Genomic DNA, 23,200 nt, shown 5'->3' with positions numbered 1-23,200 from the left:
CTATATTTGTGTGGTGCTCTTTTGGTTTTCACTGTGCAAAATGCATATCACTCAACAAAGGCATAGAATTCTGTGATTTATGAAATTATCCCTTCCCTCTAGGAGCATAAGTGATGATTTTTGTGGTTAGAGGTGATGAGCAATTAGCTAAAGAAAGGTGACTCCTGCTGCAAGCTTCCTTCTACTCAGGACTGGTTTTTGGTCCAAGTCTAGGTCTGTTAAGTTTAAAGAAACCCATGTAGAGTCATGTCTTTTGAACTCTAAGAGAGCAGCTTTTGTGATTTGCTACCAGGCTGATTTGCTCAGAAGCATTTTCTCTTTCTAGCTTAAAAAAAAAAAAAAAAAAATTGAAACTGACTGAGTCTGATAAAAAGTTTTGGAAAATAGAGATATTATGCCTGAGTTCTTCCAGTGTAGATTACCATGGAACTTTGAGGTAAGTATCTTAGATGTTGTTCCATCTTGGCACTCAGACTAGAGCACTACATCTGTTGTTTCAAAAATCGTAAAATAAATATTGGGATATAAAAAAAAAAAAAAGTACATTCTTATCTGGTAAAATGAGGAAAACCACCTTCTGCTAGCATATCAAATGCAGCTAAAGGCTTTAAAGGAAGGGGAAGAGACTGGGAAACTCTTGAAACCCCAAGAACATATGGTGATAAGTCAAATGTCTCCTACTAAAGGTATAAACTTCTCAGAGCAGTGTTTTATAGGCTGTCTATAATGTGCCCACCAACCAAATACAGTTTATTGATAGTGCCAGATATCGTATACTATACCGAGAACAAGATGCAGTTCTGTCTTTGAGGTGTTTATAGTCTAGTGGGGAAGACATACAAGCTAACACAGCAATTTAAAAATTCATGGTGATAAGTGCTGTGATAGTGGTGAGTATCAGGCTCTCGGAATATAGGGAGAAACAACCGAGTGCTGGGGGTTAGGGGAAGACTTTGAGGACGTGACATTTGTTTTGAGTATGAACAAGGAGGTGCAAGGATGCTCCGGGCAAGGATTGGAAAGGGACAGTTTTATAAAGGCCTACGGGCAAGAGATTGTGGCCTGTTCTGTTACTTCATGAAGGTTTGGAAGAGGGAGTCGGAGATGGGGGAAGGTAGAAATAAGGCTGGAAATGTAGACAGAGGCCAGATCATAAAGTACCTTGTAAAGCAGTTTTAGAGTTTGGAATTAGTCCTAATGGCAGTAGAGAAGATGGAATGTGACGGAAAGTTGGCAAAGTAGCCAGTGTGGAGAGAGGAATAACTGGAGACTGCCTAAGATATGCAAGATACAAAGCTTACATTAAACAATTCAGGGAGAAATCAAGCTAGGCTGGAGAAGATATTTAAGGCTCAGCTTATGCTTCAGTGTGCCTGAAGGTTTTGTCCCTCAAGGTGTTTGTCAGCTTAGATCCTCTACTAGGTATAGCTGTGGAGCTTGTCAGAACTATACCCAACCATGCCCTTAGTAAATATCTCCTAAGATAAGCCAAGCAACATTTGGGAAAGTGTTACAAACATACAAAGAATGTGATCATGTGCACGTGCACACGAGCTTTAAGCTGCAGAGAAAGGTGGGTGAAGGCAGAGGGAGGGTGATTGTTTCTCCCATTGCAGTGCCTTCTGATCCAGCACCTTCCAATTCACACCCATTGACATATCCCGAAGATGAGTTATCTAATTGCTAGCATGTGTAACTCAAACAGGGACTTAAATTTAAGTACTTTCATGTGTTCTCCCTATGCCTTTCTCCATGGGAGAAGAATGTCTAAGATCTGGACATATCTGATAATTTTCTCTGATTCCTGAGGCAAAATAAAACCTATTCTGTGCCATAGCCATAGCCAACCTTAATGCCAATAAGACCAAAAAGGTATTGTGGAAGACACAAAAGTACTACAAAGTAACAAGTCCTAATCTACGAATAGCAGGGGAGCATTGTTACAATTCTTATTTGAACATCCAATAATAAAACCTTTTTTTTTTTTCCTGACTGACACTTTGGAATTTCAATTGAAAGTGACAATTGGGAAGTATAATGTACTTTTGTTTACCATATCTTTTAGGAAGCTGGAACAGAAAAGAGTGTTTTCCCCCTGCCTGAACCACAGGATTTCTTTCTGGCCTCCCAAGTGAAGTTTGAAGATCTCATAAAAGATTTGAGAAAACTGAAGAGGCAACTAGAAGGTAATAGGAACTGTTCTGTTATTATGATAATAGTTAAGATTACTTTTGAAAAAAAAAGTTTTAAAAGGATTATTTATGTCTGGCTCATGGAGTAAAATTGGTGCAGAGTTCAGTTATGGTACACTCCAGCCCTCCTGAAATTTTCTATCTCTGTGCACTCTTTGGAGGCAATTCTCTCTTTTATTAGTGTTGATCATTTGCTTATTTTCTCTACATCTTGTTATATCTACATTTTCTTACATTTGATAGTTATAACTTTAATAATAATAATAATAGCAGCAACCATTTATTAAAAGATTACTGCCATATAATTCTCATAACAACCTTAATAAGCAGAAACTACACTAACCCCATTGTACAGATGAGAAAAATGTGGCTTAGAGAAGTTACGCTCACACAGCCAGGAAGAGGCAGACTTACTAAGCTCTACCCTGGTCTGTCCAGTTAGAACTCATGCATTTTCTTAGCTAGTTTTCTATGCTGCTTTATATACATACCACACATGCACATGCACACACGCGTTCCTGTATGTGTGGTTTATGTATGTATGTCTAATGATGGTAAGATTCACAGTAAACATTCTATTTTAGTTTAACTTACATTTTTAATTATTTAAAACCAAATGCTGAAAGCCCCTTTTTGGCTTTTTTAAAAGGTGAAAATATGTCTCACTTGGGCAGGAATTTTCCTTTGGCATTTCTAGAGTCTTATGTTTTCACTGTGGAGACATCTCCTTGTCCAAGAATATAAATACTTGCCTTGGAGCTTGTATAACTCCAATTGAAGAGCTCTACGGAGGATTTAGGGAGCGTGTTAATGTGGAAATGGAGCCCGGAGTGCCAAAAGGAGAGCTTGAGGAAATGAAGAGCTTCAACCAGGAATATTTTTACACTAAGACATAAAATAAACATTTTAAAAATGTTTGTGAAAGAGTGCTCAGAAACCTAAGTCTTAGACTGAGAACGGCTTGAAAATGGAAGTAAAGTGGGAAAGATGTGCTCCCGGTGGCAGGAGAGCCATTTATTTTTATTTTGGTCATAAAATTTGCTTAAATAAGGATAGTGGTTACAAGTGAATATTTTTACCTTGTAAATTATTTTTAAAGGAACATGGGGTTTTTTTGTTTGTTTTTTTCATTCTGTTGACGTGGTTGAGAGAGTGAATTCAACCAAATGGTTGCTTTGTTCAGGAACAGAATATGTGAACTTGTCATTTCTTTCTCTGTCCTAAAGAGCTGCAGTTTTATCCTTATCTAAGATGAGGAGCTTGATTCATACTGTAATAAAGCAGAGTAAACCATCATGGAGCAGTTTTTTCTGTCCCTGTCCAGTGGCAGAATCAGGCCCAGAGCAGTCCTCAGAATAGCACCAGGGGTCAGTAATGGCAGAGGAAGAACCATGTGTGTTCACTCCATGGGCCTCTCCCTTCTCTTGGCCCCTTGTAAAACCCATGGCCTGACCTCTTGTGTTGTCTTTTCAGCAGCAACCTGATCTCTGTTCGTTTTGTCTTTCCCCTTCTTCTTCCAGGGGCTGCCTCCCTTGGTATCCCAGTGAGTTTGATGATAAGTAGCACAGGGATAAGAAGAGTGAATTGGGAGGCGAGTGGAGAGGCAGGGGTTCTCCCAAAGCTCCTCACTTGGGTACATCCTATTTCGTCTTCTTAAATGTCATTCTGGGTCTCTCAGCATTCAACTGATACTTTTCCTCAGCCAATTGTAAGAGCTTCTGAAGCTGGTGGAGCTGTCTTAGGAAGGAAAACTGAACATTGCCTACATCATTTTTCATTTTTGTACTGGGCTTCACTGAGGGACGTGAAGTGTCACAAAGGCAGAGGAGGAGACGACCCCCCCACCCCACACACATTGAATATTTAAACAAAAATGCCCTGCTAATCTTTAGAGATGCCAGTGTTTGCAACACATGAAAGGTACCCAGTAAATATTTAAAGAAAATACAGACCAAAGGTTCTCTAATGAATTTCTTTCTCTTCTAAATACCATCTGGCATGATGGCCAGAACCGTGGCGGTACGTTTCATCTCACGTTCCCATTCAGGTTTCACCTCCTTTTCCATAAGGCCTTGGTGTGAGCCAAGATTGAATGTTTAATTGAAGAGGACATAATTTTCACACATACAGCAAAGATTTGATGAGGCTTTGAGGTTTATTGTAGTCATTAAAATGTCGTAGCTGCTGGCAAAATCCCAGAAAATGTCTAAAGCTAAAACAGATGTGATTAGCAAATTTCAAGAAGTATCAGACCCCAGTTGTCCAGGCAGTCACAGCCCTTTAGAAGAAATATTTTTTGAGTAGCATTAATGACACCCTAACACTAGGATGTGAATTAACCTATGTTGTTGATTATATAGATGTCACTGATATAAGTACAGGTTGTCAATAAGCGTCTTTCAGAGAGACAAGAACTTTGAATAGCATTTTTATGTACGTGATCATAGCAAGGAACTGAAAGAAGTATCAACTACAACTTATGGTCTTATTATCATCTGTCAAGTGCTTTACATATATCGTCTCTTTTAATCCTTGTAGTGACCCTGTGAAGTAGACATTATTTTTGACCTCTCACAAAATAAGAATGCTGAAATTCATGGTGCCCAAGCGGCTTTCCAGGGTTTCACAGGGGATGATCTAGCCACATTTTGGAACTGGATATGACTCTAAGATTTGTATTCAGTATCATGGTATATCCTGCCTCTGGCCCAGAAGTCTCCATGTGTGATCAGAGATCATGCGATCAGAGATTAGAACAGAAAGACATGTATCAAAACATAAAGCCTCAAGAATAGACAAATGATAAAGTTCCTGAACACACGTGCATGAGCACACACACGTACACACACACTCCCAGAACCGTATATGTAGAATCTCAGATCAAATAGAGACACAGGAAAGAACTTACTTTGGAGTTGGGATAGGGAGGGAGAAGTACAGGGGAGATGAGTTATCTAAGCCGACAGACACGGCATTACATAGGATTAAGAACGTGGGCTTTGGAATCAGATGTGTACTTGTTACTGGTTTGATGAAAGTACGATCTTGTCAAGTAGCATAACCATAAAAAGTTAATTTTCTCACCTGTAAAATGGAACAATTATAATACCTGCATCACTGGAAATAATGACCACACGTTTCTTAGTGAGGGAAGCTTCAATAGAGCAGATTTAGAAGTATGTACCTTTCACTGGAAAATGTACAATTTGTAGAATTGGCCCATGTTGTTGAGGGGCCAGCTGGCTGTGTTTGTGGAGTATCTAATTCCCAGAACACTTGTGCTCTCTCCTCAACATTGTGAAGACAGAAAAGCCCTCGGTCCTTGGGAAAATATTCCAAGTTTTGTTTACTGGTTTATATCCCTTAATCAGACGATAATTTGGATTTCCCTGATACTGTGATGTTATAAGGAACAGTTGGGAAAATGCAAACAGCAGCAATATTTTCTTTCTTACTCTTCAACCTTGTTCACTGGCTAGAACTCACAAGGTATTCCTACAAACCCATATGTGGTAGGCAGAATAAAGGCCCCAAAACATGTCCAAACCTGAATCCCTGGAACCTGTGAATATGTTACCTTACATGGCAAAAAGGGACTTTGCCAGTGTTAAGATGGAAAGATTATCCTGGACTATCCAAGTGGTCCTAATCTCATCACATGAATCTTTAAAATTTGAGGACATTCCCCGGCTGTGATCAGAGGGAGATGTAACTACAGAAGAGTGATCAGAGAGATGTGGTATTGCTGTCTTTGAAGGTGGAGTAAGTGGGCAGTGAGCCAAGGAATGTGGGAAGCCTCTAGAACTGGAAAAGGCAGGGAATAGATTTTTTCCTAGATACAGCCCAGTCAACATTTTGATTTTAGCCCAGTGAGACCTGTGTCAGACCTCTAACATACAGAACTATAAGATAATATATTTGTGTTTTTTAGGCCACTTAAGTTTGGGCTAATTTGTTATAGTAGCAATAGAAAATTAATACACCATAAAGTGGATCCTTCTTTCTGATTGTGCTAGTTAATAACACACACACACACACACACACACACACACACACACACACACACACACACACACACACCCCACCCCCCACCCCCACCCACCATTGCTGAGACCATAAGTGTAGAATTTCCCAAGTAGTGGCACCCACCAGTATTGCGTGAAATGTGAATTGATACTCTCTAAAAAAGAGTCTATGGTCAAAGAAACCTGGAACTGCTGTGTACTAAAATCATATAGAGGTTCACAGTGCAGTCTTTTTAAAGACTCTAGGAAGTCCTGTAGTTAAAAACAAAAAGCTTTAACCCTATTTAAAACAGCATTTCCCAACTTAAAACATGAAACATTGGGGGGTTTTTTTCTCCTTTTACTGAATACTTAGTAATATTTCTGCAAAACGTGCATTGTGTATAACTAAAGAAGGGATGCTGATATTGCTATCAAATTTTAAGTATAAAGAACTCAGTTGTTAGTTAAGTGCTCATTATGAGGTGACCTTAATAGGAAGCGCAGAGATGAAGAATCATGGCCTTTGCCTTTCCAATTGCTCTTAACACTCCTGGCTGCATGTCCTTACTGCATTTGTTATTCATGTAAACAAATACAGTGGGTCAAATCCTGTCTGACGTCTTGAGCCTGAAAGCCAAAATAAATAACACTTGTGGCATTTGAAATTATTCTGGTGTCACCTCCGCCAAATACACATTTGTTTGACATCATCCCGTCATAGTATTTTCTTATGAAAAATTCATTCAGGCTATGAAAGTGAGAAAGCTAAGTTAAATTTTTTTAATTGGAAAATGAGACAGGAACTCTTTAGATAGGTGTTAAAAAGTCAGCAAATTCTTAAAATTTATCTACATATAGAAGTAAGTTGTCTTATTAGCTAACAATAGTTACTTAGTATTCCCTGTCATTAAGGTTGAGCTGCTTAATGAACTAGCCATGTACTAAATCTTGCTTTGAAAATGATGCTTCATGAGGCCCGTTATTAAGTGCATAGATCGGGAGAATGTAATTAGTAGTTAACCTTCAGTGTAAGATTTTCAAACTTGTTTGAGAATATTGGCTGAGATGCAAGTTCTTATAAAATAATTCTGATGATGTCTCTTCGTCTAAGTATTTAAGACTATATTTGAACATGTTCTTTCTCACGTACCATTTAGAAGTATTTGGGAATACATTTACACAGTTTTGTAAAGGCGAGAGTCGCTGTTGACTTTTTTGATATCTGTTATTGTTCTATAAATGTTTATCCTAAAATGTTAACTCCTTTAAGCCTTCCCTAAATGACATGCTTTGTGAAATCAAAGTCCAGGCATTGAACAAATGTTCAAAATCTTCATTTTAGGTTTGAAGAGTAATAATAGTTCTAAACTAACTTTCTATTAAAGTACATCTATCACATCTCTGGCCATTTCACCTCCGCATGTCCTTATATCATAGGGGTTCACAGTGCACATGACCTTGTTTAAAGCTCTGGGAAGTTCTGTAGTTAAAAAAACAAAACAAACAAACAAAAAACAACTTTAACCCTATTTAAAATAACATTTCCCAACTTAAAGCATGAAACATGCTGAGGCCAGATTAGCTCAGAACTATCCAGATGAATTTCTGTTTTGTGCAAGACTATCCTTGGACATTCTACCTTAAAATCTAAACTACAGAAGGATATAAATTTATACATCTGTGAAACTAACAGTTCAAAAAAAAGTGGTTTCTTTTTCATAGATTTTCTAAACTGTAGTCAATATGTCTTCCAAACGAAGATGGCAGATTAACTCGTTTATTTAGCTCTACTCCCTTCCGAAGTCCCACCAAAAAATTAGGTAACACTTATGTTATTTAAATTGTCATGGGCCTGGGCATAGGCTGGTGTAGTGGAAATAGTTTAATTATTTGAGTGTGCATATGTCATTGTTACAATTAAAATTAGGTTAAAAAATATAAGTTATAGTCAATTCTCAATAATAGGTAGGGAGATTAGTGAGGGTAAGGATTAGCCACGGTTATAAAAAAAAAAGTTAATAATATGTTATTTTTAACATTAATCATTATGAGTCAGCTAAACTATTTACATGATGGAAAACTTTTCCTGTTTAAAACCACGTGGTAGGCAATAAACTATTTATTGTTTCTTCTGCAAGGTGAAAACATCTCCTTTGCCATTTAGCTCATTTAACTTAATGAACAAGTTAAGTGTCTGGGCAAATAAGTTGATGAGATAATATGCATGAGGTACTGAAGGGTGAGGATGGTGAGGCAGTTTTGAGTCTCTGAGCACTGATAACCTCAGGAAGGGAAGCTGCCTGCAGGGGAGGTGGCATCCCTAGTGATGAAGGGAGGACAAGGGCCTGCTTAGCAGAAACAAGGTCCCATCTTGCACTTGGTCTTGCCCTTGACTGGTTTTGTTTTCATGTTGATTTAGGGTTATGTGTGGTGTCCTTTCCTCTTCCTATTTCTGCAGTTAATCAGAAACTGACTGTGAGAAGTAAAGAGAAATGCTAATAACTGATGTGGATAGTCTACTAATGGATGTTCAAGTTTGCGTCATTGGGGGAAGGGGGAAGATTCCTCTGTCCCTTCTCCCCTTTTCAGTTCTTCAATGCAAGTTTGTCTTGTCACCATCCTCTGACTCTGATTTTCTTACAGCTATATTGCCTCCTCCTTGGTCAGAAATCAATCTATCTGTCCACCATTCTGATGAATCTATGGCCTTTGGCAAACTGAATCAGTCAGTACTGTTGAGAATTTAAGAAGTAAATTCCTGTTGATATTTGGAAGCAAAGGAGATAATTTTAATGGAAGTCTGTAATGGCTGTTTCTTACCCTTGGGATTGCCAAATTTATTAGATAAAATACTGGAGGCCCAGTAAAATGTAAATTGCAGATAAATGAGAATTTTTTTTTTAGCGTTAAGTGTCTCATATATTATATGGGACACACTTGTACTAAAAAAAAAAAAAAATTCCTGTTTATCTCAAATTTAAATTTAACTTGGTGTACTGTTTTTCTTTTTCTTTTTTTTTTTTTAATCTGACATGTTTGTAGAGAATTTAAAAGCAATAGTAAAACCAATTAAAAGTTGATTCACTTTTAATTATTATCATGCACTGGCACTTCTAAACAATGCCAGCAATAGAATTCTCCTTCCTGCCAGTGTGGACAGTGGACATAGGGTCTGTAAATATGTTCAAGGGCACAGTGTGTGTCCATTTCCACCATCACTAGTGACAACACTTGCCATTTAATGAGCACTTACTAAATACCAACAAATTTGCTTACATCATTTCTATTTTTTTTTAACTACTTCAGAGTTAGTAGTATTACCTGCATTGTAAAAGGAAGGACGTTGAAGCAGCTTTGTTACTAATGGTGAAGCTGACATTTGAGGCAGGTTTATCTGATTCAAAGCCTGTCCTCTTTCCACTGTGCCATGCTTCATTCTTTTACTGTTTGTAGCCCACCCCTCAGTATGATCTAGAATGATAGCGTTTGGAGAGTAAGCTCCACTCAGTTCTGTAGTTCATCTTCTGAATGGAGTACAGATAATAATTGGATTGAATTTAGGCTTTTATTTATCTCTACCTATAACCACTCAACTGATCTACCTGTTGTAATCTGTCTTCCCACCTCCTGCCTGCCAATCTTTTTCAGTTTCTCTGACTCCCTCTCTGTCTCTGTCTGACATTGATTTAGCCTATGTTTTAATCCTTTCATGACCCAAAAGATTAGCAAACTGGTCTGACGTGGTTAGCCAGACTAATAGCAGAGGACTAAAGGGGCCCCTCTAGGCAAGCTGCATGGTTTCGACTCCTTTATCTCCTCCATCTGTGGAAATTACATGTAGTGGGGTTCTGACATAAATGAGAAGGTGAGGGAACTTTCCAGGACTTGCCAAGTCACACAGCTGAGCAGACTGTTCCTCCTGTGCTCAGGACCAGCCCTGACTCTGCAAGATAAATGACTTCTACCACCTGGCATTATCAAGTGGCTTTCTCACCATGAGAGTGTGAGAGAGATATAGGGAGAGAGAGAGAGAGAAAGAGAGAAACAAGAACTGCATCTTGTCATGGGAGTGAATGTTTTCTTTATTTTCTCATTTGAATAGGGTCCACAAACAGGATGGCTCTAGTAAGGGGGGGAAATCACTTTGGAAAACTTTTGGAGGACTTCTGAGAAAACATGGTCGATTGAACACTCATGTAAGATTTCAGTTCCTCTTGAAAATTACTAGTGTGATAGTAAAGAGTTCTTTAAAAGCATAAACTCAAAAGCGCAGAGAGAAGGAGAGAGAGCCATAGAATATCTGAAGCTCAAAAACAGATGGGCAAGTAGTAAATTAGCCAAACCAGAAAGCTGAATTCTAATCCAGGAGTGAAGGAAGGTGAGAAGCAATCTTATTTTTACTATGAGATTCACACGCGCCATAAACTCATATGAACTCATACCTAAGTAAAAATTGACACATATTCATATGTATAAATAAATCAATGAAATCATTCAAGAAAAGTTCCCAAAATGATGGACACGAGTTCCTAATTTTAAAAGGCCCAAATAAATTCCAATGTGGGGGAGTAAATCAGATCTATACTATTCTTAGAACATCTCAGAATACTCAGGACAAAAAGGAAAGCTCCTAGAAGGAGTGAGTGAGTGGGTGGGTGGGACATGAGAATAAATTACAGAGAGTCAGGAAGCGGAATGACTTCAGACTTTTCAAGAGCATCACTAAATGCTATAAATAGATCTGAATTCTGAAGGAAAATTATTCCCAGTTCAAAACATTATAGCCACCAAACTGTCAATCAAATACAAGGGCAGATTAAAAACACTTTGAGACATGTAAGTTCTCAAGAACTTTACCTCCCATTTGGTCATCTTCAGGATGCTACTAGGGAATGTGCTTTACCATTAAAGAGGAAGACACAGGCAATAGGAAATAAATAAGCCAATGGAGAGGTGAAAGGAGCTGCCAGGATAGAGAAAGAGCCCAGGATGACAGCCAGGCATGGAAAAGAAACGTTCCAGATGAGAATAAGTCAAAAGGAACGTGGAGGAGATTCTTAAGGAATATGCAGTTAATGCATCTGATGGATTTGAATATTTTGACAAGAGATTTATACAACTGACAACAAGTTTGGGGTTCATTTAATGATAAGCTCACAGAAAAAGCAAATTAGAAAAAAATATTAATTCAGAGAGTGGGCATGAGGGAGAGTGGGATGAATGTGCAGGGAAAGTGAAGTAATCAGAGTTTACACGTATCAGCTGGGACTGGGAGTTGTTTTTTTCAAAGTCATAATAATGTCAACACTGAATATTAGTTTAACCAAGTCACGGTAGTGCTATTTTGGAATGATGGAAGTGAAGAGTAAAAAAAGTACCAGGAGAAGCTTGTTGGGGACATTTAATTAAGTAAAAATAATTTGGTAAAATGGTTGCCTCTGGGATGGAGATAAGAAACTACGGTTCTCAGAGTGCATAGAATGCATTTATACTTTAAACTATATGCATGTATAACTTTGATATACAACACACACACACACACACACACACACACACAAAATAACAATAAACCAAAATGTTTGTAAGTGATAGTTTAGTTAAGTTTTATGGCAGAGACTGGTGTGTTGAAAGTAGTACTGGACTGGAATTTAGGAGACCAAGTTTGAAGTTTAGTTCTGGCACTCACTAACCACATGATAAGCCATGCAACTTTGACAAATCACTTAACCTCTGTGAACCTCAGCTGAAAAAGTGGAGATGATCATAATTCTCTACCCTGCCCAACGCAAAAGGATATTGGAAGGGTCAGATGGGATGATGTATGAGGAAGTACTTCAGAAGATGCTGGAGGTAGTACTTAAACTCATTGAGCAGCCATGCAGTTAACAGTTTGCTCAGTGCACGCTGGTGTGTCCTAGCAGAGAGGAGGGAAATCGATCCATTAGGACACATCTGGCTAATTTATCACCTTTTAGGAAGCCTCAGAAGACATGACTTGAATGATTATTGACCGTGTCTAATTTACTAACTCTTTCCTCCTTTGCAGCCCATTTGTCCATGGCAGTAGTTTACTAAGTCTGAACTCTGGTACAAGACTGGATACATTAGCCAGAGTCCTGACCATGTTGCCATGGTATTAAAAATATTTAGTTTTGCAAGCAAAGTTTTAGAAATAATAATAAAAAAACCCTTTGATATGATTTATTTTTGTAAAATGATTTCAACAAAACAGACCTAAGGAACTGGGATAAGTATTTCAGAAAGGCAGTGAGTGTAAAATGTTGATCGGCATGGTGACTTTTGATGCAAAGCATTCAGTTAAGTGCGGCATGGTGGGTAAAGGTCACACATTTCCCAAATGGAATGCCTTCAAAGACAAACTCTACAGAAAGGAGAGAGGATACAGAAACTGAAACTTGATTCATCCGTTTAATTAATGGAAGAAGTTTGTGTTTTCCTTTGAAGTGGTGATTGTGACATCTCTAGGTGGAACAGATGAGTTAGGTTGTCCTGGTTTTCTCCTCTCAGTTTGTGCCCTCTATTTCTACATCTATTTATAAATCAGTGTGGTTAATAGAATTTCTCTTGTTTGTTTTTTCTTTGAGATGAAACATAAAGTATTAAAATAAAAACTACTATCATAGAAAAAATGTGAGTCAGAAGTCCTGAATTCAAATCCTTGCTTCCAGCGCTGTGTAAGCCTTGAAGCCAGTCATTTCATTCCCCCCACATCTCAGTATCCTCATATAAAAATGAGGATTTTACTACCTGCTCCACTGATCCAGAGGATTTACCAGGATCATATGAAGGAAATCCCTCTGCAGAATGTGAGCGAAATGTATGAAACCCGTGATCCCTCTCGTGCCCTCGTATCCAACATCCAGTCCATCAGCAAGTCCTGTTGACTCTACCTTCAAATGTGTCTTCAGTCAGTTCATTGTTCTTTGACTTCACACCGCGTTTCTAGTCCAAACCACCACCATATCACCCGGCCCATCACAACAAACTCTACAGTTTTCTCTACTTCCGCTCTTACCTTTCCTTTAATCCAGTCTCCACCCACCAGACAGGTCACAGCACTTTCTTGTTTTATATTCATTGCACTTGGAATTGAATCCAACCTCATAGCCATGCCCTACACATTCTATGTGATTTAACCACTTCTACCTTTCTAGACTCATCTCAAGCCACCACCCCCTCCCACCCATTCCAGCCACGCAGGCCACCTTTATGTTCCAACCCAGTGAGATTGTTTCTGCTTTAGGACCCTTGCAATAGCTAGTTCTTCTGCCTAGAATGACCTTCCAGATATTCCCATACCTTGCGCCTTCTCTACCTACCAAATCTTCAGCAGCCACTTTGAACACGCTCTGTTACAGCTCTCTATTTTGGTATTACTTTTATTTTCTATTTATGTATTTGTAAATTTTCTCTCTCCCTCTACCTGCTCCATGAAACCAAATATCTAAAATGACATTGTTGGTGTTTATATCTACTGTGCCAGTCAAGACCTGCCACATAGTTCAATCGATATTTGCTGAATGAATGAACAAATGAAATGGTAGAAATGACTCAACTTCAGATAATTGCTGACTTTGCTGTTAGAAATTAGATTACTTCCTTGTGGTCAAATATGTCAAAGGAACATCAGAGGGTAGAAGCTTTAGGAAGACAGATTTTAAAGCTTTCTGAAGGGAAAACTGATGGCTTTGAGAGGTAGTAGGTTTCTCACTCATAACTTGTTGGAAGACTGCTTTATGGTAGATGAGTAGGGTAGGTACCATTAGAAGGGTAGTTTGTTAGATGATTTTGAAGGTTTATTCCAATTCTGCATTTATAATATTATTGTGCTATTGCAGTGTATTCTACAGTTCTCTTTATTCAGTAAGGGTTATTGGGTTTCTCCCTAGTCTGACTTAGTCAATTATAACAACTAAAAATCCCAGGAATTCTGGCCATTTACAGGATATAAAAGTCAACCGTAAAATTATATCAGGTGCAATCTCCTGTATTCTCTTTGTAAATGACTCTCAAAGACCTGCTCTTGAATTAATCCATGCCTCAAAAATTTTTGTGTTGCTATAGAGTAGAGCTCTTATCCAGGGTGGTTGGTTAATGGAAAAAATTTGGCCCAAATTAAGAATCATTGAAAATGATACTTGCATTCCTCATCATTTTAATTTAAAACAAGTTAAATATATCATTATTTGTCTGTCTTTTGATGCAGGGATGAGGCCTTTTCTTGAATTATGGATCTTCTGAATGGAGTCCTGTAGGTCTTCCCTACATTCTGCACATCCATGATAGATCATCTGTGATTTCTCTTTGTATGTTTAAAGTAGAGTGATGATATCTTTTGCAAATATCACCACAAAAAATTCTAGATATTTATAACTGTTCTTAACTTTTTACGACTATTTTGCCCACACTTTTTTAAAAATAAATTTTTACTTTGGAATAATTTTAAATTTACAGAAAAGTTGCAAAGATAGTGCTCATATAGAACCCAGTTTCCCCACTGTTAGCATCTTACATTGCTATGATGTATTTGTCATTACTAAGAAACTGGCACTTCTACATTTCTATTAACTAAATTCTAGTCTTTGTTTGGATTTCATTGCACTTTTTCCATTTATGTCCTCTTTCTGTCACAGGATCCAAGCATAAGTATTAGTTACCATGTCTCCCCTGGTCTTCTGTACCTATATTTAACAGCAATATTTTAGCTTCTTTCATTTAAACTTACACAGATAGTACTTTTTCAGAGTCGATTACATTTTACCGTCAAGTATTTAAACTGTAGTTGTAATTTAAAAAACTGGCACAAACAGATTTGGAAGCATAACTTCTCTTGATAAGGATTCTACTCAACAGTGGGAAGAATTAGGCAAGGAAACCAGGGAGTAACCTTCCAGCTGCAAGCTTTTAGCATGCCCCTGGAATTGGAGAGGAAGAATGGAAATTAACATTAATTTGGCAAGTTCATTAGCAGAGGGTGTCTTTCATGTTTCCCATTCAGAAAAGAAAAAGGTATTGATGTGGTTATAGTGACGCTACTTTACCTGTGTATAGAGCTCCATCTTTTGAAGTGAGTAGGGCAGGCCTTTGTAGCTGAGAAAACAGTCTCTGAGATGGGAAGCAGTGTGGTCAGGGTCACCCAGCCACGCCATAGAACTCTGGTCTTCTGTTTGCCAACCCAGCACTCAAAATGGTACCGTAAACTTGTATCAGGTCAAAACACTTTCTTCACAGTAATAGATTTGTGGGTGGTTTTGTGACTATCAAAATATTTTTCTACCCAAGTAAATTGTGTATCTTGGCCTCTGTGAAAGATACATAATCCACAAATGGACTCTTTTCGTGTCAGACAACAAATGAGTGAAGTTAGAAGGAGACCTTGTTGGCCCCAGCAAAGGAGATTGGAGTTGTTGCCAATGTCCTTATTGCTCCCAGATTCGCTTGCCAGATTTCTTAGCTTCAACATGGCTCTTAGGCAGTAGGGGCCGTGGACTGTGACTCTATCTGAGGTACCCGTGAAAAGACCAACGACTTTACCCGGGAATTGGCAGCCCTGGTTCAGGTTGCTGCTGTGCCACTTAATAACCTAACCTCCTGTTAGGCCTCTATTTTCCTATTTAAAATGAAGGCAGTCACAGTGGTGGTACTTGGTGATTTTTACCTTACCTTTGTCTAGTTCCTTACACTTTAAGAAACACTTTCATAGGTATAGATGGTGAGGGCGGGAAGCAGGAAAGCACAAGACCAGGGAGACGGATGTCCCTGGGTTCAGATTCTGACTCAGATACTTGCCGTCTGGGTGGCTTAACTCATCTTCTCCTGAAGATGGGGACAGTAGCAGGACCAAGCTCACAGGGTTCTTGTGAGGAGTAAAATGAGATAACACACATAAAGCACGCTGATCTTGAGGTCTAAGACACTGTCAGCCATGTAAGGGCCATTTGCTTTTGATCATACAGGTTGAGAAGTTGGTGTAGTTTTCAAAAAATTATTAGATACAGAGATAAACATCAGTATGTCCAAGTCAGTGTAGATGCCCAGGCACCAACTACCAGACCGGTAACTTTCCCTGTGCCATAACATACAGAATGAGGGAAAGCCCGAGGAAAATCTATAGTGGCTAATATACTAAAATTGATAATTTAACTGTTTTTCTAGGCTATTTTGATGGTCTTTCAAAACATCATCAAATCTCCAGGTATCAAAACAAAAAAATCTGCAGAATGCAAGGAGAATCTTGTTTGGCCTTTTCAGTCAGTTCATTTGTTCAGCAAGTATTTATTCTAAGCACTGAGTTAACTGCTAATATTAAATAAACTCACTGAAATAACAAGTCATTTATAAACACATTTTAAGAGCAAGTATTACCCCCATTTTCTAGAGGAGAAGTTTATTCCTACTTTCTCTTCTGGTTTCTCTTCTGCCAGGAACAGGAGTCTGTCCCTAAGAACAGTGATTAAACTGGTCAGATAGGTGTGGGTACACAGAGTTTGCCCTCCAGCTGTTCTGCAGATTCACAAAGACATTTGCAAAACCCTTCCTGATTGTGATTCTATAATGAGAATCAACATATATTTGCTACCTCTGGTTTCAAGGCAATACATACCTTGGAATTTTAAATACCTAACTTTTTTCCCTGTCCAGGATATATGTCTCCCTAACCCTCACCCCAAAATTGAGTGTTTTATCTGGGGCTTAGTTTTTAAGCAGATGTGTGCATGTAATGTATTATTTTTCTTCTTTAAAGCTGTTGTAAAATTAATTGTGAGTCATAATCAATGGCATGTTTGTCAATGAAGTGGGGTAAAAATAAAAAGGCAGCTCATCTACTAGGAATAATTAGACATTGAGGTATTTGCTCAGTCATATCACAAGTACCTGGCTCATGTTGAAGACAGAGACAAATTCCTGTGTTTCCTTGGCCAGCAGGAGATAGTTTGGGTGGGTCTCCCTTGCCTTTAAGTGCTATAGGTTAGGCTCATTAACATCAGGGTTGAAGATGTTAGAAAGTTTCATAAGCCTTTCAGAATCCATGATGCCTAGTGTCTCTCAGGGAATACTGCTCATTTGTCATCGTTTCAGCTGTCGTGTTCTTCTCAACATCAGCCCTGCTCAGAATTTCCTTCTTCCTCTCACAGTCCCCCATCCTTCCTAACACTCTTATACACACCACATCGCATGTAGCCACACGACAGCCTCCTGTTAAAGACTTCACCAACTCATCTCCTCTAACCTGCTAGGTGCTAGGATGCAGACTGCCAGGGCTGTCAGACCAGTAACTCTCCCTGTGCCGTAACTCAAGAGAGAGGTAGGACCAATGACAGGTTTACAGGAGAGCACGGCATTAAATAGCTGAGGTCAGTGTCTGCAGGCTTCCCGTTAATTCCACTAATAGCATCCAGCAAGCGAGACTATTGGCCGCTTTGTTACCCACTCTAAACTATTTCTGATGTGCAGCTTTATTTTAAAACACATCCTAGGAAAACCCGACTCTCAGAAAATTGACAATGCAGCCCTCTTTATATGAAGCCTGTTTATAGGCCACAATTCTCCCAACAGATTTACAAGTGTCTGTGGAGTTTTAAAAGATGATTGCTTAACAGGCATTAAGTGAGACACATAGGACTTTTGTAAATATTTTAGCTGGGATAGGGGATTTTTTAAAAATATCTGAGCCAAATATTGCATTAAATCTGAAGACAGTGGCAGACTGATTGGCAGTAGTTGCCAACAATTCCTGTAACCAGGACTAGATACGAGAATCCATCCACCAGTTAGGAGGTGTGTTTTTAAGAACAGCTTTCCATCCTTTTCTTTTCTCTCTTCTCCTTATGCCTTTCCATCTTTTCTCCTTTATTTCCTCATGGTTCATTTAGATGTAAACACTTTCCAGAGTAGAAAATTACAGTTAATGTGACTAACCAGTAAGAACTTGAAATGGGAACATGGGCTCAAAGGTCAGAGAAGCCCTGGAAGTTTTGCAGCTGTCCCAGTTGAGCAGTGTGGAAACAGGTTGCTTTTTGCTAATAGGCTTATGTATCTCAATCACTGGCTACTTTGTAGCCAGCTATTGCACTGCTGGAGGGACATAGTCCTAAAAGCAGTTTTGCTGTCTCTTCCTCTTACTGATTTCCGAAAGAGGCAAGCCTGTTGCCTTCAAGATTTGTATGTGTGAGAGAATCCGTCACTGAATACTAGTAAAAACTGCTGTGAAATTAGCATTTTGGCTTCAGAGGAAGTATTTACTATTTAAGCATTTCTATAGGAAAACCATTTTCCTGATTGAAGCAATGGGTTAAAATGTGTTGCTTTATCTCCAGTATAATTTCTGTGGGAGTGAGGCATCCTACCGACAGATTCCTTCAGCAACCTTGTAATTTTTAGCCACAGGCTTTCACTAATGACATGTGTACTACTTGAAATGTGTTGCCCCCAAAATGTAAGGTCTATCTGTTCTTCACAAATGGCTTAAATTGTTATCACGGGTCCAGATCGTTACTTGATCTTGTTGATTAGCAAGTCTGAGCATCTTAAAATTATGTGTATTTATGATTATAGAAAAGTACATTTCAAAAATCTGAGCATTTGGTGTAAATGTACTTGTAGGCACCCCCACAATTAAGACAGCTGTCCTGGTATTGACCATAGTGTAATTTACATTTAAATTAAATGTGATGTTAGGGCCTTTCAAAAAAAAAAAAAAAAAAAAAAAAAGCCTTTTTTATGGACGGGCCTCATTTCTAATCTTAGGCTGTGGTTAATTCCAGATTGTTTTATATCAGCTTTTGTATATCACCAGTTACTGTCTGCGTTTGAGTACTTTGTTTTCTTGGATGGGTGGCCATTTCACTGTTTTCTAGAGTTTTGCACTTCAAATGCAATGACCATAGCCCCTCTGTTACAGTGGCAGCACATTTCCAGCTTACATGGAGCCAGCGCTCTGAAAAGCAGTTTTATTTTCAAAATCTGTATAAAAGACAGTTTTATTTTCAAAATCTCTCATCTTCATCTCCCTCTGTGGTACAGCCCTCTGTTGAACCAAAAGCAGCTTGGCCGCTATGTATCGAGAACCCTAAAAAGGCTTTTCTTATTTTATCCATCATTTCACCATTGCTATCCATCCTAAAAAAGAAATCCTAAACTTAAAATAAATCTGTATGGATGTAACTTAAAGCCTGATCCACTATGAAATAAGATAGAAAGGACTTTACTGTCCTACTACAGGGGAATTGTTATGTGAACTATGGTGTACGCACGTGGTAAAATTTTATATGGCCGTTAAACACAGTGTTTGTGGATTTTGTATAATGATATGAGAAAGTATGTATAATATGTTAATAGAAAGACTCAAAGTACAAAAATTTCTTTATCAAATATAAGTATATAAAAAAATGACACAGAAAGGCAACCTCTGTAAAATTGTGGAGGGTGAAGGGGGTGCAATACAGAGGCCCAAACACTGGGGAGAAAAAAGTTACCAAAATCCTAAATGGTGTCTGTGTTCTGGTCATGGTGCCATGATTGGATTTTTGATCCTGCTGTTTAAGTGTTTTTCAAGTTTCTTTATGTGTATATGTTACTTCCATAATAGTTTTCAAAAAATAACTACTGTTCTTCTCCCCAAAATGAGTTCCCTTCCCATTCAGAGGCCCAGGAACTTCATGCTCTGGGGCTGCTTGCAAACAAGCCTCCTATTATGCAGTCTACCTAGAGATCAGAACCTTGTCTTCTATTGTAATAGAACTTTCCTACCTATTGCTTGGAATCCCTTACCTTTTCTAAACCAGTCTTAGAAATAAATTTATACTAAAGTGTTAATGAATTCTTCTTGATAGTGTTTTCTTTTTCAACTAATACATATGCATTTTTAACAAGATCTTCTGGTGTTAACATTTCATTCAGAAAAACATCAAATGGTGGTGAAATTCATGGGGACTGGTGGAAGGGATATTTTTTAATAAATGTCTGGATCACTTAACACCCTATAAATCAAACCATGCCCAAACCATCTATATTTAGACATAATCATGGGTAAGTGATTAATGAATATTTTTCATGCTAATGTCTTGCAGACTAAGGCTGCATCCATAACCACATAATCATCACAGTGGAAATTCTGACTCAGCTGTGATGACGTTTGATAGGAGGGACCTTTGAATAGTTCTTTAGACAATTCCATGCAAAGGGTGTAGTTGGTGGCCCAGCTTTGCAAGTCTTTCCAAAAGTCCTAAAGCATGCTGGCATGTCCTCACTTGGCCCTGTCACTTCTACTTAAATTTTTTCATGGAGAATACTCACAATCATGGGACATTAAGGTGAATTTGATCTTGGGCAGCCTCTCTCGGTGGAGTGAATCAGAATCATGGGATCCCTGTAGGCTCAAGCTTCCTGGTGGGTTTATTTTTATACAACATTCCTCTGGGGAAAGAGGCACCCACTCTCTAGAGGGCTGTGCCTCTTCTGTACTTGATCAGAGTAGCTGTGGAGAATATATTCTTGCACAAAATGATTTTTTGTGTGGTGAGGGTTTTGTGGGTTTTCTAGAAGGATAAAAAGATTTTTTCTAAGGAGTCCTACTACCACCAAAGGAGACTGCATCTATAACATTCCAGGCAGATGAGAACTGATTCGACTTTGAAGTCACCAAGAAAACACCTTTCGTGGACTCTTTTGATCGTTAGCACTTGACAGACAGGGAGAACTCAAGCTGCCTTTTGGGCCTAACTCCAGCCACTTCCCTATTTCACTGTTCTTTCTCTAGCTTTACTTCTTAAACAAGTGCATACAGTGCCTTTCTCCACTTACCTTACTGTCCCCAACTTGGCCTCCCCCCTCGACCTTGATTCCCCCCCCCCACCTCCCAAACTGCTTTTGAGATCACCAGTGACCTCCACATTTCTAGGATCCGTGGTCACTTCCCTGTCTTCATCTTACTTGATCTTTCAACAGTATGCACAGAGCTGGCTGCTCACTCTTTCTCTCAAAACTGTTTTCCTCTCAGATCATGTAACTCCACACTCCTGCTTTCTACTTACCTGCTCACTTTCTTCCATTGCTGGCCTCTCCTCCACTGCTTGTGTGCCCCAGAGCTTGTCTTGCAACCCCTTCTCATCTTTGGCTGCATTCTCCCCTGGCAATTCATCTTTTTTCTGTGTCTTTTAATACCGGTTTTATGCCAATGATTCCCCCCGCGTGTATTTCTATGCTAGCCATGTATCCTGAACTGCAGACCTATATACGACATAAATGTCTTTCACTAACATTTCAAACTTAACATGTCCTAAATAATACTCTCAATTTCCCCACTCAAGCTTGCTTATGGCTCCCTCCCTGACTCTGATTAAATCTCTAGTCAAATATCTTAACAATGAGACTTTTCCTGACCACTTTAAATAGAATTACAAGCCTCCTACATTTCCCTAATTGGGGTGGTTCCAGTGCTTTGTCACTGCTCACCTGGGAGACCCGCAGGTCCAGGAAGGTTTTCTCCCCTACAGACACACTTTCCTTTGAACTGAAATCTGGACACAGGACACTAGCGATCCATACGTACTACACTACTTCACTTATCCCAAATGGCCCATGCATTCCTGTAATGTTTTACTTTTAGATGTGATATTTCCTCTTTCTTAAACATCTTCCCTCTTCCTTCTCCATCCTTGGCTGAAGGCTAACTTGTCCTCGACCTTTGCAATTCAATTTATAAGTTATCTCTTCTGGAAAACCTTCCCTGGCCACTACTCCCCAGCCCAATCTGAATAGGAAGCCCCTACCTAGTGTCCCATGACACCACACTGTATTACAATTTGTTGATTTCCTTATTTCTCACTATTAATAGACAATGTTTTTAGAGAAGAGATGACCAATTGGTCTCATTAAATAGTTGTTCCCAACTTTTAGCACAGTAGCATATAGCAGATATTCAATAAATATTTTGAGTGCGTAGTATCTGTGTAACCCATTTATATTCATAGTAGGGCTAGGACCCACTCTGTCCCCTGTGAGCAATTTACTCCAAAATCCCATCCTCGTAAAACAAAGCTATCTATAAGATTTGAAAGAAAGGGTATTGGAGGGGTTCATGGAGGCACCGCTGTCTCGTTGTGAGGTATCTTTGCTCTGCACTAGGTCCAAACTCAGCACAAAATAATTGCAGCTTTAGAATTCACAGCCCACTCGGGCAGCAATCAGTGTGAGTTCAGGAGGCCCCAGAGGCCAGCCTTCCCAATTCAGTTGTGCCTCTGCCTCCCTACCCTCACCTCTCTGTGTCCACCTGTCCTTCTTAAGGAGATCTACACTCTTCTTCCTCCGTTATGAAAAACAGCTGGAATATTAGATAAAGCCTACCAAGGCCCTCATCTGGGGACGGTGGAGTGCGTGACTCCAAGATTTAGCAAAGATTTTTGTTTCCTGTAATAACTGTTTTCTTTCTAAGAATTTTGGATTCAGGTTTGGGGACTTTAAAAAAATGTGTATCTCATATTGAAGGAATGGATTTTCACATTGAAGTGAAAATGGCTAGATATTCAGTCTACTTGTGTTTTCTCCAGCCCCTGCATCCACCAGCATATATTGTGCATATACATATAGATTTTTCATGTGTCTGTATATCCGTGTGTGCATTTACATATACACACGTACATATACTAGAGCCAAATTCTATGAAGATATTACTATCAGTACTGCATGTGTACAGGTCTTCCCCCTCCCCACTTATTTGGTACTTTAATCATCTGTCTAGCAAATACTTACTGAGCATTTTTTTTTATTTTATTTTTATTGAAAAATAATTGATTATACTTATTTGTGGGGTACAGTTGAATATCAATACCTGTGTACAATGTGTGATGATCAAATCAGAATAATTAGCATGATCATCATTACAAAATATAATCATTCCTATGTTCATTAACCAATTTCTTGCTAACCCCTTTCCCACCTCTAGTAACCACAGTTCTGTTCTCTCCTTCGGAAAGTTCAGTT

The 23,200-nt window shown here is 38.8% G+C and overlaps 1 protein-coding gene across 1 annotated transcript in view; it reads left to right on the top strand.

Annotated features, from left to right (window-relative positions):
* The window catches only part of FMN1 (formin 1), a 352,992-nt gene that overhangs the window by 234,668 nt on the left and 95,124 nt on the right, over positions 1-23,200 (top strand). Inside the window, exon 13 of the mRNA XM_063091447.1 lies at positions 2,066-2,186. Coding sequence (XP_062947517.1) covers positions 2,066-2,186 — 121 coding nt within the window. The remainder of the gene's footprint in view (positions 1-2,065; positions 2,187-23,200) is intronic.

Source organism: Cynocephalus volans, chromosome 3, assembly GCF_027409185.1.
Source record: "Cynocephalus volans isolate mCynVol1 chromosome 3, mCynVol1.pri, whole genome shotgun sequence".
Taxonomy (NCBI): Eukaryota; Metazoa; Chordata; class Mammalia; order Dermoptera; family Cynocephalidae; genus Cynocephalus; species Cynocephalus volans.
The sequence above is the reverse complement of the archived record's forward strand: the minus strand, read 5'-3'. Positions and strand labels throughout refer to the sequence as shown.